Genomic DNA, 18,577 nt, shown 5'->3' on the forward strand with positions numbered 1-18,577 from the left:
TCTTACTGGGGTATCAGAGCACTTTACATCATGCACACATTATAGACAGACAATCATATGTGTGTAAATCAGTCTTAATGATATGTTACATAAAACAGTGAGGATGACAAGTTGTAGAATCACATTTCATCCATACTAGTAAGCAGCATATTTTAAGAGTGTTTAGTCTGGAAAAGCACAAACTCATGATTTAAAAGGTACCACAGTGGTTGGTTTTACTTAAAACAATATATTTCTACCCGAACTAAACCTTTTACCAACATTAGGATAATGAAATCCTGAGGGGAAAAATTAGCACTCAGCTCTAACCCATAACACGCAGTTTGAATACAGACCCTTCGGTGCAGTTCATAAGTAATTGTGCTATATTAGGATGGTAATTTAGTATTGTAACCTATAAAGTGTGATTAAGAAAAGGATCTCTGTGAAAAAATCAGTAACCCACTGAGCTACCTACATAAAATGCACTTTAGTGATCTGCATGTACACATTCTTTGCAGCAGGCACATTAACCCTCTGTGCTGCTTCAGGAAGGGGAAAACTGCCACTATACAAAACACCGATCTTCCTCCAGCAGGAACATTATTCACAGAGTTATGTTGGCATGATTTGAATTGTTGCCCGAAAACTCCTGGACACACAAGAATCAGCATAAAGTGTTTTTTATTGAACACAGCACCTGAGGAGAGAGGCAGCCCCACTTCGTCGTAGTTAAAAGGACCGATTCCCATGTCATACTCACGAGCAGGCGGAACCAGCAAATCAAAAGTAAGCGGTCCTAGCACTGGCTTTAACTGCTTATAAATACACAGAACACACGGGCCTCTGCACTGCATGACATAAAGTAAAAGCCAACTGAAAACACATTCATTAGAGGGAAACCTGGCCTATAACGCAAGGCACTGGCCCCTGCACCACAACAGTTGTAACAAACAGTACTCTATTATTTTCTTTTTTTTAACTGTTCCTACCTTAGAAGTTGAAACAACATAAACACTATGGGAAACGGTCGACCCTGCACTTTGAGGAAAGCCTGCAGTAACCTTCACAGAAAGCCAGGCCCTACAACTCTGTGCTGCAAAGAGCGTCCGGCTGCACTGAAGTGTACCTCTGTGGAGATCAGGGAGGACAGTTCAAACACCCTACTGGTAGCAGCTGTTCCTGGGGGCCCAGGTCTTGGCAGAAAAAGAACCCAAATCATGCTGCTGCAGCCTGCGACGAGTCCGGACCCTGCTGCGTTGTCAGACAGTCTGTTCACGCTGAACAGTGAATCACCTGACAGGCGCTATCGGCCCCACTCTTGCGGAGTACGCCAATTTGACATAGAAAGTCTGCCCATTGTGATCCTCTGCACATTAGGCGTCAGGGATGGGTGTTGTTTTCCGACCGCGGGCCCACCTTAACCAGCAGTGATGCCTTCCTGACTAGATAGCAAAACAGGGGGTGCTAGTCACGCGCGCCAACAACCTGTAAAGGCTTCTTTACATTAGCACACAGAGTGCGTGCATTTCCAATAATTACGTGTCACGGACATGGACCTAAGAAGGAAAGCCTCACACACACTCTCAATCTGCAACGAAATAAAAATAAATAAACGTGAGTATAATTTACCCGCCACTCATTCATTGGCTATACTCCCAACACTGATAGTGCGCAGGGGAGCCAATTGCCGGAAATCCAACCACGCACAGCGCTGCCTCCCGACTCATTCAGTGCAGGCCTGCTGCAGGGTGTCTGAGCCTGTGCTGGTAGAGGCCGCGCCAGCCCAGAGACATTCGCCGGCTGTGGGCTCGTGCTGCACATGATGCGGCCGGCGGTCAGGACCCCCCTGCGGCCGGCCCGGCCGGCCTGGTGCCAACAGCCATGATGGATGAGAGGATGTGAGTGTGAGCAACTGAGGCAGCCTGCACGCTCACTCCAGATTTTCCCCCGCCGACTAACTTCCTGTGTTCCTGGCGGCCGGACGTGACGCAGTACTCGATACATTGTAGCGCCGGCTAAGAGCTGCGCAGGGAGTCTGTGCTGTTAACTGTTTGGGACACAGGCAGCACCTCGAGCAGCAGAGAGAGCCACAGTGACTGACGGGCACAGTGACAGTCACAGTGACAGTTGGCTCGCCTGGCAGCATGATGCGTGACATTTCGTTTCAGTGCGGTGATGCGGATCACCGCACTGAAATGCGTGGGCGTCACACGTGTTGCGTGACGCTTGGCAGGAATGTGATTGTGTGCTATTACAAATTCTAATCAATAAAAGCAATAATAACTAGAAATATTCAGGCAGGCCCAGCTACCAAGGCATACGCAATATAAATTTCGGAGCCATGTTTGGGTGTTTGTGTTCCAAATTCAAGAAAATAGCAGGATGATGTGAAAAAAAACCGATGTACTTAAAATATGTTCACAGATGATAAACAAGTGCCTCTATAAATAGAAATATGACAGCGTTATTAAGAACTGCAGGGGATGTGATAGAGTAGTGATTGAAGATGTGCTGTCCTGTGAGCAGTCAAAAAGTGCACTAGAGCATCACGAGAAAAAAGAATATGAAAAAAATTCTAAACAAAACTATTTTCAATGGAAGCAAAAATCATGGACCACAACAGGTAAAACTAAACAAGTGGGTGGAATAAGATCAAAGCACACAAATAAACTAAGAACAATGGGGCAACAGAAAAAAAATAACACACAAATGAGTCAAAAAACAAAACGGTGTGAAGGTAAAACAAACTGATGACTATGACAAGCGGGAAGAGAAAACAAAACTTAAACACAAATAACAAGGCCAGGGCACGGAAAGATAACGATATAAATCGGGTATTGTAGAACACAATAAAAAAATCGTGGCTCATAATAGCAAACGGTTGATTTATGTATTTTATTTTTGTATATAGCGCCTGATTCTTCTGAAGTCCGACTGGTTTGGCGCTTATTTTTACCGGGTTCAGCTTATTTCGGCAAACCTTAGTGCATGTTTTCACAACAGATCATGGACCTATCGTCGCCCTCATTGGAGACACACCTAGTCTATGGCGATCGGCGTGCTGATGTAAGACGCAACGAGGTCTTTCTGTGCAGTCCGCTTTCCATCTCGACGGAATTAGTTCCCGCCTACAGCCTCTTTTCCTCGCCTCTCTCAACAGGCAGAAGATAGGGCAGCTCGGAAGCCAGTTTTGAAACACAACAAAGGCAGAGCTCACGAGGCCCCCCCAGTTTCTCCAGCTGGTGCGCGAGGCCGCGCCGTGAGTGCACGAGCGCGTCGCGAAAATAGAGGGGGCGGGGCGTGAATGCGCCGCGAGACGCAGCAGTAACGGCCGCGACGAGAGCAACGGCTGCGGAGTGGAGTGGAAACGAAGAAAGGGGCCTTTAAAGAGTATCCGCCGCCGGCCCGAGGCAGCCTCCGTCCCTACCGAAAGACATTACCAGCGCACCATCTGCACACCATGCCCGGGACCCGTGAACTCGGGCCTCCGCGGGGCTAAGGCCGCTCACCGGAAGTCCTCGGGAGAGACGCTTCTCTCGCACGGCCGCCCCCACAGCCGGCGCCGTGGCCGCGCCGACGGCATGCGAGACCGAGCGTGCAGGCTGCTGCAAGCGGCGCCCGCGGCCTAGGCCCGAAGAAGAGATTCTGCCGCCGGAGGCCGCCATGGAGACCCACATCTCGTGCCTCTTTCCCGAGCTGCTGGCCATGATCTTCGGTTACCTGGATGTGCGCGACAAGGGGCGGGCGGCGCAGGTGTGCGCGGCCTGGCGCGACGCCGCTTACCACAAGTCGGTGTGGCGCGGCGTGGAGGCCAAGCTGCACCTGCGCCGCGCCAACCCGTCCCTCTTCCCGTCTCTCCAGGCACGGGGCATTCGACGCGTGCAGATCCTGAGCCTCCGCCGGAGCCTGAGCTACGTGATCCAGGGCCTGCCCGACATCCAGAGCCTGAACCTGAGCGGCTGCTACAACCTGACCGACAACGGCCTGGGTCACGCCTTCGTGCAGGAGGTGCCTTCCCTGCGGGCCCTGAACCTCAGCCTCTGCAAGCAGGTGACGGACAGCAGCCTAGGCCGCATAGCGCAGTACCTCAAGGGGCTGGAGGTGCTCGAGCTGGGCGGCTGCAGCAACATCACCAACACGGGCCTACTGCTGGTGGCCTGGGGGCTGCGCGGCCTCAAGAGCCTCAACCTGCGCTCATGCCGGCACGTCTCGGACGTGGGCATCGGCCACCTGGCCGGCATGACCCGCAGCGCGGCCGAGGGCTGCCTGGGCCTGGAGCAGCTTACCCTGCAGGACTGCCAGAAGCTCACCGACTTGGCGCTCAAGCACGTTTCCCGAGGGCTGAGCCGGCTGCGGGTGCTGAACCTCAGCTTCTGCGGGGGCATTTCGGACGCAGGGCTGCTGCACCTCTCGCACATGTCGGCCCTGCGCTCCCTCAACCTGCGCTCCTGCGATCACATCAGCGACACGGGGCTCATGCACCTGGCGATGGGCAGCCTGCGCCTGTCTGGCCTCGACGTCTCCTTCTGCGACAAGGTGGGGGATCAGAGTTTGGCCTACATAGCACAGGGGCTGGATGGGCTCAAGTCGCTGTCCCTCTGCTCCTGCCATATCAGCGACGACGGCATCAATCGCATGGTTCGCCAGATGCACGGCCTGCGCACCCTCAACATCGGCCAGTGCGTGCGCATTACGGACAAGGGGCTGGAGCTGATCGCTGACCACCTCTCGCAGCTCACGGGGATAGACTTGTACGGCTGCACCCGCATCACAAAGCGGGGCCTGGAGCGCATCACGCAGCTGCCCTGCCTCAAGGTGCTCAACCTGGGCCTCTGGCAGATGACTGAGAGCGAGAAGGTGAGGTGAGGTCGCACGGGACACTTCATGGACTTATGCCCTTGCTCGCCTGCCAGCGGTGGCGCGGCCGAAGCCCCAGCCCTCGAAATGAACCACATTCCCAATCGGCCTGCGCCTCCCCCGCCTTAACTTCACCGTGGACTGCGTATATGGGACCACAGACGTTGTAATACCCGATACGTGCGCCCGAGCACCTTTCACTTTCTCCCCACTGGTGACAATGAACATTAGTTCGAGGTTTTATAACTGACTTTATTTGACAGTTCGCACTGAAATAGACACGTACCACCCTGTACTACTCTGTGCTTATTAACTTGACAGTCGCCCATGCAATAAGACAATTCGCTTTTTGTTCATAAGCAACTGTAAATGTGGCCAATTCACCCGCCAAACTAACCCTGAATCTTAAGATCGAACCCAATGCACACCAGTCATATATTTTTGGATACAGTGGCATTAAAATCAAACTGTGTATTTGGCAATATCCTGCAGAAGTGACAGGATTGTTGGTCAGAATAGCGTTTTTTTGTGATCGCTTTTAAGCTAGGTTGTTTCTTTTGACTGACGAATGGACATGTGGGCTTGTAAGCCAATGCAAATAAGCGTTGGCTTTCAATTTCCGTTTTCATGCGTGGTTGTGTAACTTGGCATTTAGGTTTGTTTCTTTTGCTTCCCGTTCACGTTGTTTGGTTAAAGTGCGCATCTTGCCACAAGAGTTTTGTACTTCTGTATTGGCTCTTTTCAGCAGTCGACAGTGAACAGCACACCAGTACTGTCTAAATCTGTGGAACTGGTTAAAAGGTGGAGTTAAGTGTTTAATTACAAAGAGCAAAATATTATGGCAGAACTTCTCTTTTTTTTTTTTTCGTTTTTACTGCCATGTTACTCTTTTTTAGTACTGCCCCTTACAGTACACACCTACTACCGTCTTGTAACTGCTTAATAACAAGGTGGAACAGTTCACCGTGTTTCCGTTTCTTTAAAATCGAGTCACTGTTAGAGTGGACGTTTCAAAGACATTTATGCTAAATATATTGCGTCTGGCTACCTCGTTTTTAATTTACTTTTTCAAGGAAAGTCCGTTTTAATTTTTTAAAGAGGGATGTTTTGAGATTGATAAATTGTGCCTAGACTGGAAGGATTTCCCCCGTGGGTCGAGTTTCTGCTCGTGTGCCTCCCTCTTTATAGTTAGGGGACCCCAAGTGTACTTTGGACCCTGTATAGCACAACTGTGCGCACACAGAACTGGGCTGTACGTATTCCAATAATGCAAGTGCTGGCGAACCAGTGTTTTACATTTTATATATGCAAGTACCGCCCCACGTCTTCAACAGAAATGACGGGGGGAGCGAACAGAACATTAAGCCCTGGGCTGTAACGTGATGGAGAGAGAGTATTGCAGTTTCTCGGCCTCCCACTTTGTTCTGTGGATCAGACATAGCGATTTTTTTTTCTTTCGGTAAAGGGACGAGTGACCTGGACTTTCAAGAACATCCAACCCCCCTTGTGTTTGTAAACCGTAAAGGCCCAAACCATTGAAAGGTTCCCCACATCACATCCCTACAGGCGAATTGTACTTGTTTGTGAATTTGTACACAAAATCCTCTTAAAACATTTTATATTCTTACAGTAAAGGATACACTGATATTTATATAATAAAAGAGGAAATATTAATGTACTGTATTTGACTCATTCCTGTTTCGCCTTCTTTCACTGTTATTTGAATTTTTGATTTAAATATAAATGGCTAGAGATTTATCCCAAATATTTAGAACAATACCATAGTGGGGAGGAAGCTGTTGGTTTAACTGTCTCCTCATTGCGCTGCGTGCAGGAGAACTAGGCCTCTTGAAAATGCGATGCTAAGTACTGGTAGTTTAACACTGGCTGTGGCCGTAATGTGGACTTAAAACGTCAAGACATCAGCTCGCTCACCTCACATTAAAAACAAGCATTGGCAAAGACAACCCGCCTGGCTTTGACTGCAAGCCTCTTTGCGTTGTCGGTCCTTTTTTTACGCTCCAAGTGAAAGACCAAAATACAGCCACCTGTGGTGAAGGTAGCCAGTAGCAGTGATCTGTAAAATGCATTGTTCGGGAGGTAGTAAAAAGCTCCGGGGCCACACGTCTTCCTTGCTTAGTCATGCAGAGTGAGAATAATGTGCTGCAGAATGGAGGAGTGGTTTTTATAGCAGTCCTCGCTGAGCTGCTTTGCCTGCTTGTGCATTTACTACAGCAGGGATGTGCTGCTACTAAACCCATCAAAAGGCTCAATCTTACGAAACTTTAAAAAACAACGATTTCCTAGCTGGCAAAATGTACGTATACTATTTTGAGAAGATCCACAGCCTCAGTCACACATAGCAAATCGTAAAATAAACACGTATTTGCTCGCCCGTAATAAAACACATTTACCCTTCTCACAAATATCGAATTTTACATTTCTTAAACCTCACAGATATAAAACAAAACGCGGAGGTAGGTCGTTCTATGGTCCGAAGTAATTGTGGGGGACTAAAATCTGTTGGCTATGTATTTTCGTTTTATAACCTGGACCACTAGGGGTTGAAGGAAAATTCGTGATGCATTCAAAATTGAGACCTGGATAGAACAGCACCAAGCATTAGTAACTTCCATGGTAGAAGACTAAATACGTGACTGAAATATGCGTGGCGCACTGTGCCGGGGAACTAAGTGGCTGGAAAAATGGAGGCCCGGTATAGTGACAAGGGACTCGGCTCCATAACGCTGTTACTGGTGGGACAAGTGCTTCGTCTACTGTTAACTTTGGCTGTGTGTGTGTATATATATATATATATATATACGCGTTATGCCCTCTTCACAGCTATTGGCTACCTTCACTGTAGGTGAATGTCAATGCATGTGTTGTCGTGCACTCCCAAGTGAAAGATCAGTCTTTCACTTGGACTGCGTGACAAAACCATTGACAACGTGAAGAGGCTTACAACCAATACCAGACGATTGACCTTGTCAATACTTGTTTTTAAGTGAGGTGTGTGGACTGCTGTTCTGGAGACCGAATAAATACACACCAAAACACATTTGATTCACATCACAGCTCATGTTAAAATGCTAGTAATCCGAATGCATTGAAGAGAATATACATTTCAGCTGGCCCTGTCAGAGCCAGTTGCACGCCCACCTTCCTTCGCACATGCTAGCCACAGAAATATTACAAAACATGATCCTGTTTTGTGTAACAGCAGTAGCATGATGCATGTATTATACCCCCCATAGCTGTCTAGTGTCATGAGATTTTTAAGTTAGCGACTAGATAAGGTATCCAATTGAGGATAAATACTTCATACGCAGTAAGGTTCCTGCCCTTTGTGTTTCAGCAGTTTAAGATGTATTTATATTGGCCGGGTGGGGGGGCGATTTAGAAGGTCTTGGAAGCCTCTTTCAGGAGTGCAGTGGAACTTATCCAGTTTTCCAATTCGTTTTGCCCTTTCAGAGCAACTGTATTTTTTTTGTGCCTGTACCCGATATCCTTGTAGCTAAACTGCCTGTGTCCCTTATTCTCGCTGTTTCTGTCCAAAGGCCCTCACGACTATTTAATATCTCCTGTGCAGTGTTTTAAAGTCAATAAGACGTTATTAATCTTCATCCTGATTGATTCACAATGTTCAGCGACTTCTTGAGATATTAAAACCCCATATGCAGATTTAAACAGCTACCAAGTTAAGCAACAGTAACCCAGAGGGAGTTTAATAATGTGCCCATGACTACAGCAGGGTTCCCATCACTGTTTATGTAGTTTCATACACTGCTTTTCGTAGTGGCGTGCTTCCACACCAACTAGTTTGTAATCCCATTTTTAGGGCGAGCCTGGTAAGCGCATGCACTGCTCTGCAAGGCTGTAATCAGTATGGATTTTAAGCTCTGTCCATATTTTTCATTGTCCTTTGTAAAAGCTGGCTTCTGATTCGTTAATAGGCTTGTTAGTCCCTCCTTAATACCTCCTATTAGTACTGGCCCTCTTACTTCTGTTCCACTGGCTTCTGATTCGTTAATAGGCTTGTTAGTCCCTCCTTAATACCTCCTATTAGTACTGGCCCTCTTACTTCTGTTCCACAGTAGATTTTATTTAGTCTTTAAGCACCCCTTTCTTTAATGAATTTCTCCTGATGCAAGCACAATATGCTTTCCTGCAATATTCAGTGTGCCATGCATGCTTACACTTTCCATGCAGCGGCCGCTTCTTTGAAGTGAAATATGTCTCACATTCACAAGAGTTTGAGCAATTGGCATCGTAAATGACTGCCTTTTATTTGTGTTGATGATCAAAACATAAATAAAAGGCATTGTCATCAGTCACCCGTTAAATACGATGGTTTTACTCCCCTTAATGTGTAGACTTGATTTTCTGAAGTTTTTACAGCTAGACACTCATGAAGGGAAGCAATTGTCTACCAATACCTCCCCAACAAACCACAGATTTAAGTACATGCTTCTTACTGTATTCCTATCCTAAGACTACCCCAAAAAATCCACAAGACTTCCTTCAGGCATGAGTCATATCTTTTTTGCCAAAGAGTGGGAGAGAAGAGCAGCAGGCAGGCTAGATGCAGAATATAGTGCTGAAAGAAAAGTAGTTCCCGGATGGTAAGTGGTGGAAGGATAAAACTTATCAAATTAGAACCCCATGGGAAATAGCAATGCTTGAGAGGAGGGACAAGCACAGAAATGAGAGCCTTTGAATAAAAAGCAAGCAAATAAGATTTCAAGTATCGTATACAATAGCTCTTTCAACAAAGCTACACACGGCCTAACTGAAGTGAACAGTTCAAAAAGTATCAGTATTGCAAAGCTTTTATTGAGACATGGGGGACATTCACTAAAGTGCAGCTGGCCAACCAGCAGAGAAAAGACCAACAGGAATGCTTATTTGCGAGAATTCAAATTCATTTGAATTGCGAATGAGAAAGCGGATGCACATTTGTTTTGAGAACAACTTTGTTCTAAAATATAAGCGAGTAGGGTTAGACTGCCAATATGGGATTCAGAGAAAATTTGGGAGATGTATTTAGTCATGAATATATATTACCTGACATCTAGAGCAGTGGTTCCCAAACATGACCCTTTTTTTAACTAACTTTCAGAACCCACCTTCCTTTAAGGGACAAGAACCGCAGTTTTTGAATGCGACAAAACCATCGTTTGGTGGTGCATTATTTACAGGCACCACATTTTCCATTGAAATAGCCACTACATTTGCACCGAGATACATATTTCTGTTAAAACTATATAGCACGTGTGAAAACTAGGATTCTGTGAATATAATTTGTGCATCACCAGGGTAAGCGTCTTGATCATATTAAAATCATGGTTTCCAGCACACATTAGAATTGCAACAAAAAAAATATTATCTTTGCTTTCCTAACTGCTGGACGCTTACAGGTACAATTTGTTGTGTATTGCAAAATATATGTTCCTGCGTTGTCATAATTCACTTTAAAAACTCCTTTCACTTTGCAGTGGGAGGAAATAAGTAATCTCCATCCTCCGTTAGTAGCCAACTGTTTAGGAAATGCTGTTCTAGAAAACGAAACCTGGATTAAACCTTGACCCAGAATATTTCATGAATTTCTCTTATGAATTTTTCCAAACCCATTTGGAGGTGTTCCATAGGTTTGTGCTTCTTTTAGCTGGTGTGGGTGCAGTTTGGCCAGCTGAAGTGCGATAACAATTTTGCCTCAGACGTACGTATGTCCAAAAACCAGGGCAAAGTAGGCATCTCCCTATAGCAGTTGTAAGTTTTAAAAGAAGCTACTAAGTTCAAGGCGGTACAGAGCCACCCAGGGACTTCAATCATGGCCCAGTCTGGTTTAATGTCCAACTGATTTTTCCAGTCTCACTACTTGATTTTCTGAGAGAGTTTTCTACAAAGGTCAAAAGGGCAGACTGTTCACAAAAAAAAACCAACAGTCCAATGTAACAGGAGCGTTTCCTCAGCCAGCAGGTGAGAGTTGTTGGTAAAGATCCGATCCAAAGTATGGCCAGCAGTGTGTGTCAAGAGACGTAACAATTTGAAAAAGGACCATGGTGGCTCAAAGTTTTTAGTCAAACTTGTCTCTCGACAGGAAGATGCTTCTACAGGAAATTTAAAAATCACAAACGCCGTAAAGTTAGGCTTAATTTAAAAAGGGTTCAACCAACTGACCCAGGACAACGAACACTTAATCTGGGCGATAAACGAGCACTCCTGAAAAAGTGGAATTGTTAAATTAAAGGTGATCTCTCCCACCCACCCCCTAAAGATTAAGAGCTAAAGGGCTCCACAGCACATTGAAATGGATTCCTAAAAACTGTTACAAGACCCCCACCAGTGTTATTCACAGCCTAACAATTGCATATTCGGTAGGTGTCGTCATAACCAAATCAGAGCAATCACGTGGCCACATAAGAGTCACACGCTGTGCAAGCACTTACCACCTCCAAATTAGTTATGGCAAGATTACCTATTGAACATAGTTAAGTCTTACCCTTTCACCCAGATCCAAAGGTTGGACTTGAGTATTAACAATTTGTGGGCCCAGTTTTGACCCACAGAGTGAGGGGCTCTGGCACACTCCAGTCGCAGATGGGCTTGCCTTTACTTAATAAAGCCCACCGCGAGGAGAGGGCATGACCAGGCAGTTGCGTGGTGGTGTAAAAAAAAACAGGTGGGCAGATTAAAATGTTAACTGGAGTCCAGAAACTCCAGTCGCAGGTGGGCTTGCCTTTAGCACCAGCTGTGCAGATGCGCTTACATTCACTTACTAAAGCCCACCGTCCGCAGAGGGCATGACCAGGCAGTGGCGTAAAAAACATGTGGGCAAATTAAAATGTTAACTGGAGTCCGTAAACTCCAATTTGCTATCAGAGACTCTCCTTTGAGATAAATGTACAGCGAAAGCAACCTTAACTAAAAGAATAAAATAAGAAATTAGCAACACTACAACAAATTAAATATCCAACTGTTCCTGGCAAGACGGCTCCTAAATAAAATGTAGGGGGGGGGGGAGGGGCACTGAACTGCAGCTGGTGGCCAACACTTTACAATTTAGGTCTTTCCATAAACAAAGAAGTTTCAGCGCTTCTAAACCAAAACCATTCGCAAGCTAGCTGAAACCAGCACTGCCAAGCAACAAGGGGCTATGAATTGCGATACAAACTATTTCCTTGACCCGATCACAGCAACGTAAGTCTGTTATGCGAGCTTCGACTCACATACTTCTTCATATTCCACCAATCCGAATTTAGTCCTTTTTCCTAACTTAATAAATAGGACCGATATTGGGTTGTTAAGAGTGGAACTACATAGAGCAGGCACTCTCGTGTCATGCACAGGGGCAATAGATTCTTGCCTTTTTGGGGTTATGAACTCAATTTAATTGGGCAGAAGAAAGAGCACATTTATGTGAAAAGCCCTTTGAATTCTAGCACTTTTAGTTCTTGCTTATGCTACTTTATAACCTAGAGCCACACCCTTGTTAAGCGTATGCAGAGGGGCTACTTTCTCTTGCCCTGCTCACCCACCTTTTGCTTCACTAAGCTCTCCTCCCCATGCAGCCCCAACCCCCCCCTCCCACTTTTAGTATTGGTAGGCAGCCATCTGTTTTTTTAGGTCTCGCCTGGCATTGGAGCGCGCATGCGCTCCTCGCCTGCGAGAGATATCTGGATAGATTACATTTCTGAAAAGGACTTTAAGCCCCGCCCATGGTTTTCACTGGCTAGTGTCATAGTTTATGTAAAACCCTTGCTTCCGATTGTTAGCCAGGGTTTTTGGTTACCACCCTGTCCGCTTTTCGGACGGCCCCATCAGACACGATTGCCTTGTTTGTGGCTGTCATGACTAACTTTATCAGTCGAGGCGTGTTTTATTACTTTGTTTACTACTCCGTACAGACACAGAGCTCACGCTCACAGGCGCATGGAGAGGACAGCACTTTCACTTTAAAGTGCAATGCAACTGCACAATGTCTCTGGATTAAGCTGCGCATACTTTACTGGCTCCTCGAGGATAGCTCATAGCAAAATCTCTTCTGGCGCTTTAAACAGGCGCTAACGTGTGGCAGGAGACAGCCCGGCTACTGTTCGGAACAAGGTAGTGACATCCAGGTGGTGGTCTTGCTTTCGAGTTGCCTGTGTATATGTGGCCCGCTGGCTTTGCACCCTGATGCTGGGCTCTGCAACTTGAACTGTGAATGAGCCTGGTTATAACGAAAACAAATGGTCCCCGAGGTCCCACAAGGGCACTTCTAACAAATAGTTGGAAAAATAACGTGACTTGGCATGACATTTCTCTTCCTTAAACAAGCCGTCTCCTTTCCCTCTCTCGTCTCCTAATTTCTTACGGTGTGCCTTTACTAACTCCCCAGCTCCATTAATAAAACCCACTACTTCTTCATGGCTGACTGCTTTGTCTACGATTCCCTTCACCCCACAGTACTTCCTTAGTTACTTAACGTAACAAAAAGCATACTGAATTATTTACTTTAATGAGCGCAGTGGCGTCTTCACGGACACCGCGCTATACAAAGCAATAGGTGTTGCCATTTACAATGCCAATAGCTCCAAAACTCGCATTCAAAATTCAAAAAGTCACATATGGAAGACTGATTTCTCTGATTCTGGTTATATTTTTTTGTTTAACTCCCCTTTAATTATGGTTTGCCTGAAATACAATATTTACCAAAGTCAATAGGTTTCAGGGCCAAGGGCTCTTGGAACTCATTGGATTTGGGGGTCTTTTGGCAGACCACCAAAGGTGTCGGGGTCACCCTATAGTCCACTGGGGTCCGGAATACAAACAGACCAACGCTGGAGCCAGAGAGAAAAGATATTTATTACAATCTCATGAGATGGAGCGGTGCCTCAACAACAGACACCCATAGCTGTCTGAGGAGGCAGTCTATTAGAATGGTCTTACTTCACGTGTTGTATACTCTTTATCCTGCCCCAGGCATGTAAGGGAGTTGTGTTACTAATCTTTTATTGCATTCCTAAACAAATAGTAAATCTGGAAAATCAGCAGGTGAGCAGCCTTTAGGGGTTTTCGCAGGATATGGGTAAAACATTATAATTACACAGAGGTCAATCTGATTTAGATGGTACTGCAGGGCATAGCATGATTACATGTCAAACAAAGGTTAATCTGATAAGCACAGGTAACGGTGAGGACCCCGCAGGGTGTAGGCGAAAGGCATGCTTATTACAATTGAGTCCATAAATATTTGTCGTTTGGACTACTGCATGGCAAAGGTGAGAGGTATGATTACACAGCAAACAGAGATAAGTCTGATTAGGCCTGTTGAAGGACGCCTGCAGGGCGTAGTGTGCAGGGTGAGGACGATAAACATCTGGGAAACTCAATGTCCGAATGGTTGAGCATAGGCTGGTCAGTTAGTGGCAGGCCAAAGCATGAACAGAGTGTCCATGCAGGAATGCAACAGGTCAAAAAGTGGAGCTCCAGAGGGTTCGTGATACAGCGAGAAAGTCAGTCATGAAGGTTAAAGCACAACATGGTAGAGTGAAGCACAAAATGGTGGAGTGAATGGCAAGATAGCAGACCCACTTTTCCACAACATGTAGTATCTTGACAGCCTGTGCTCTCCTGTTTGGAACACTGTCCTTTTGGTTCCCTGGCATCTGCTCCTGCCCTTTAGTCCAGATCAGACCACTTCTGTATGCCATTCTAGCCCAGCTTCATATACAAAGGCAAATCCTTCTATGATGAACATGAATTTCTCTGCCTCTAAAATGCTTGACGGGTTGCTCTTTCAATTCTTTCACTTCCAGTAGCGCCATAGCTCACAAATAGATTATGGCTATTCTTTGCAGTCCATTGTCCACTGGCCTATAGGGGAGGTCACACACAGTTATCCCATTGAGTCCCATCTTTCATGAACTGCTGCTTGGCGCTTTGAGTTCTTTTACTTTGTCTGAATTACAGCAGATATAATCTGGCACAAGATGGCCTTGAAGCACCAGTGAGCATAGGTTAATCATAATAGTAGATCTTGTCCTGCTCAGTCATCTTCCTCTAAAGACTTCACCCACTCATTTCTTGTTCATTTGGCCATGCTCTCTATTTTTAGGACTCGCCTGATCCAGCGCATGTGCTGGTCTGGCCGAGACAATTAGTAGCGGCTTTTAAAAGTGCTACCTTGCCGGCCACCAGCTTGCTATTACACACACAAGAGCACGTGCACGTAATAGCAAGCTGGGGGCCGGCGAGGTAGCACTTGCGGTGACACACGTGGGCATCACTCGCAGCTTTTTTTAGTTCATTTTTGCGATTGCGATGACTTTCGCGGCTGCACGACTCTGGCAAATTTGCTACGGCTGAAATGCAATTATCGTCAGGCGCCACACGCCCCCGTCACGGACCGAACTTCCAGCAGGTCACAAAGTCTCTGTTAAGAATGCACATGGCATCTTAGTTTGCAAACCTTTTCCTGGCCCGCCTGCAAAATGACTTTTTGAACCAACAAAAACACATTTCTTTGGCAAAGAATACGTTTTTATAATGGCCGTAGGAAGTGGATACTCATTGGATTGTCTGTAGGAGAACTTCAGCATCCTCTTCCTTCCATAACAGAATCTGTTTTGAAAACCAACTTCGGTTATACAACACTGTCTGAAATAAAGGGTGAACAGATGAGGCACTTGGAACTTTTCCAGGCTTAAAGAAGATACTGCTTCCAGTCAAGGTGGAGGCCAGGCATCCTTAGCGTTGTTGAGATTAAGCAAGCTATTGCCCAGAGTTGCAAATGGGACTCCATGATTGGAATAGGCACCGAGGCGAGAATTATCAGGTCCATGGAATTTTTGAGCCCAAGACCCGCCGAGGCGGGGAATTTTGAACCCTGGTCCCAGGCTAGACCTCTGCATCAGGGTCTGCCGCTCTAAGCATTGAGCCACACTTCTCCACTCCATTGTGACAGAAACCCACACACATACATACACACACCATACAACAGCACTAGTAGAGCCACACCCAATTCAAACCAACTCTCAGCTTGCTAGTGAAGTGAGGGAGGCCCATGTACTGTCCATACCGCCATCCCATCCTGTTATAGTTTTCCCTGGCTGGCCTTTATTTTGTCGCCCTGTTAGTCTCCTGGCACATTCACATTTTTTAGAGTCCGAAATGGATGGACAAAAATTGGCTGAGCCTTCACAAGGAAAATACAGGATTTCAGTGGATCCAAACAAATTAGATCAACTGTGAGGGGTTTCAGGCAGGATAGACTGTTTTAATACCTATCCCTAAATTAAAACCATGGTGTGTGCATTTTTTAACATAGATAGGTCTATGGACACACATATTCACTAGTGTCCTCGACCACGAGTATCTTGAACTGCTGCAACCGATTCAAAGCCATTCAATGAGCTCACAGAGCTGTCTTTGCAAGAGCTGTTGCAGGATTATTTACAGCAGTGCTTTCACAATCTGTACCTCCGTAAGCTACAGGGCAGTCTAAACTCAGCATTATGAGCAATGGTAAACGTGCTTGGCAGTGGGCATACATACCATCATTAGGAAACTCTAAGGACTGTCTATTCATACCAGAATGTGTTGTAAAGCTCTCATTGGGATTCAAAAGCATATACCAAGATAGTGTTTTCAAACAGTACACTCCTGCCATCCAAAAACACAGGCGACACATGCATACAATTTTCTATTAAAAGGTCATAGGCTTCTGGGCACTATTTCACTACTTTCAATAGAGAGCTATGGAAGTCCCTCATGACTTTCAGCACGCGGATCCTCTGAGGGGTTGTATGCCTTATGCAAGGACTTTAATCACAAAGATGTAAAATACAACATCCCCAAAAAATCCCAAAGCTCACAAGAGCGGACTACTCTGCAATATGTGATATATGGTCACAAAAAACAGGTATGTTGTCTAATGTTTGGAAGCTCCAGGAGTGACTCGTCTAAAAAGCAAAACGATAAGAATAAGGCAGAACATATTTGTATTCAGTATACAAGCCACCTGATAGTCACTGTGGGGGAAAAACACTGCACCCAAAAATTCAGACACTCCAAAATGTACCTAAAACAGAGTTCCCACATTTCACTTGGATCGTAGATGGTGTTAAAACTCAGTTTCCTTAGGAAATGTGTCCCCACGTCAAGTCAGATCCCAAAGCACCAAACTCAGAACAATATAATTGATTAATTAATTTGGTCCACTCAATAACTGAGTTCTAGATCAATGAAGAGTTAAAGGGTTTTATTACAAAATGAACAAGCATTGGTATAGCCAACAGGTCTTGCCTTTATTTTATTTATTTATTCCATTTATATGGCGCGACCCTGAGGGTTTCCCGGCGCCTACCTTATAAGTGTTTAGCCAAGCAACAGTTGATGTTGCACGAAGGATATTGTGTTGCATAACAAAATACTTATAAGGCCCCAAAGGCGAGACCTATTGGCTATGCCAATGCTTGTTTAACCTGTTTTTGGGAGCAGAAATGATCCCTGCTCTGTAGCATTTACCCCGTGGAGATGCAGCCACTGGAAGTAGGTTTGTGAAGGCCCAGGATCCCTGTTAACGCCTATGTCCCAGTTTCCAAGACACCAAAGGTTGGGCTTTGGGGCAGAAAAACAGAGAATGACTTCATAGATGGAAAGAGAGGGACGAAAAGAACAGAGCTCGTCTGATTTTTTTTTATTTTTTTTTTTACAGTCCGGCCCTGTTGCCTTCTCGGACATCCCCAAGCCTGGAAATAGGTATACCATTGGAAGAGCTGCCAGTGACGTGTAAGATTTAGGAGAGGTAGAAGGGGAAATGTCTGTCTCACACTGCATCTAAAAAACTAAGGGTCAAAGCTTTTAGTAGGCCAGGGAAGACAACATCACCAGCAAATTTGAGTTGGTTTGCCCATACCTGTACACAGTGTTGCCATAGGACTGGGTTGCTATTAGGAGCAGAATGTCACTTTGCTTAGAATGGCCAAAGCTATCATTTCACCTGGCATGCCAGAGAAAACATGTCTTGATTTATCCGGTCCGATTAGCATGGGAGAAGCTCATGCTGTGGTCCTGGTAATGTATTTAACGAAGGGACAGTGGTACTTAACCTGTGGTCAGGTAACAGCAGGAAGTCCACAACTGCTTGGAAAATTTATTAATAACAAAGTAACAGTGTATAAAGAGACGATGTGTAAAACAGAACATTTTAAAGTGTTCTGTGAATTAAGTTAAAATCTCCAGATTGATATTTGGGAGCAGTGCATCATACAGACTATTGCATGAACGATGAGTTTAGAAAAATCCCAACAGTGGAAAAACTCCAACCTTCCAATTAAAATGTAATTTTTTTACTGCATTTGTGAATTAAGTGAAACGTTTCACCATTTATGTATTTGTTTGATAAATTCTGGCTTCTGTATATTTTTAAGTTAAAATAATAAAAAATGCTTGTCCCCAATTCCCCTGCTTCCAATAGTGATTAAGTGGGGATCTCCCTGGCTTGCAGTAATGATTGGTGGGTGGTGGGTGCGGTGTGGGGGGTAGAATCATTAGAATCCACAAACACACAGACACGTCTGCATTCAGAACTGTGCCAATAAACAAGCCTGTCATAAAATTCGGCCAATTAAGAAATCAAAATATACATGTAACCCTAAGAGGCCAGAGAATGAGAGTGCCTCTTATATTTTTGTTTTTTTAGACCTTGACATTGATCATACAGAACCAATACTTGCATCATGGATTCTCA

General features: G+C 45.4%; 2 protein-coding genes across 4 annotated transcripts in view; one reads left to right on the top strand and one right to left on the bottom strand.

Moving 5' to 3' along the window:
• The window catches only part of WNT5B (Wnt family member 5B), a 442,741-nt gene that overhangs the window by 172,254 nt on the left and 251,910 nt on the right, over nt 1-18,577 (bottom strand). The window lies entirely within an intron of this gene.
• FBXL14 (F-box and leucine rich repeat protein 14) lies at nt 3,147-6,513 on the top strand. The gene has a single exon (XM_078673679.1). It carries the CDS (start codon nt 3,646-3,648, stop codon nt 4,846-4,848), a length of 1,203 nt encoding a protein of 400 aa, XP_078529805.1. The 5' UTR covers nt 3,147-3,645; the 3' UTR covers nt 4,849-6,513.

This window comes from Lissotriton helveticus, chromosome 1_1 (assembly GCF_964261635.1).
Source record: "Lissotriton helveticus chromosome 1_1, aLisHel1.1, whole genome shotgun sequence".
Taxonomy (NCBI): domain Eukaryota; kingdom Metazoa; phylum Chordata; class Amphibia; order Caudata; family Salamandridae; genus Lissotriton; species Lissotriton helveticus.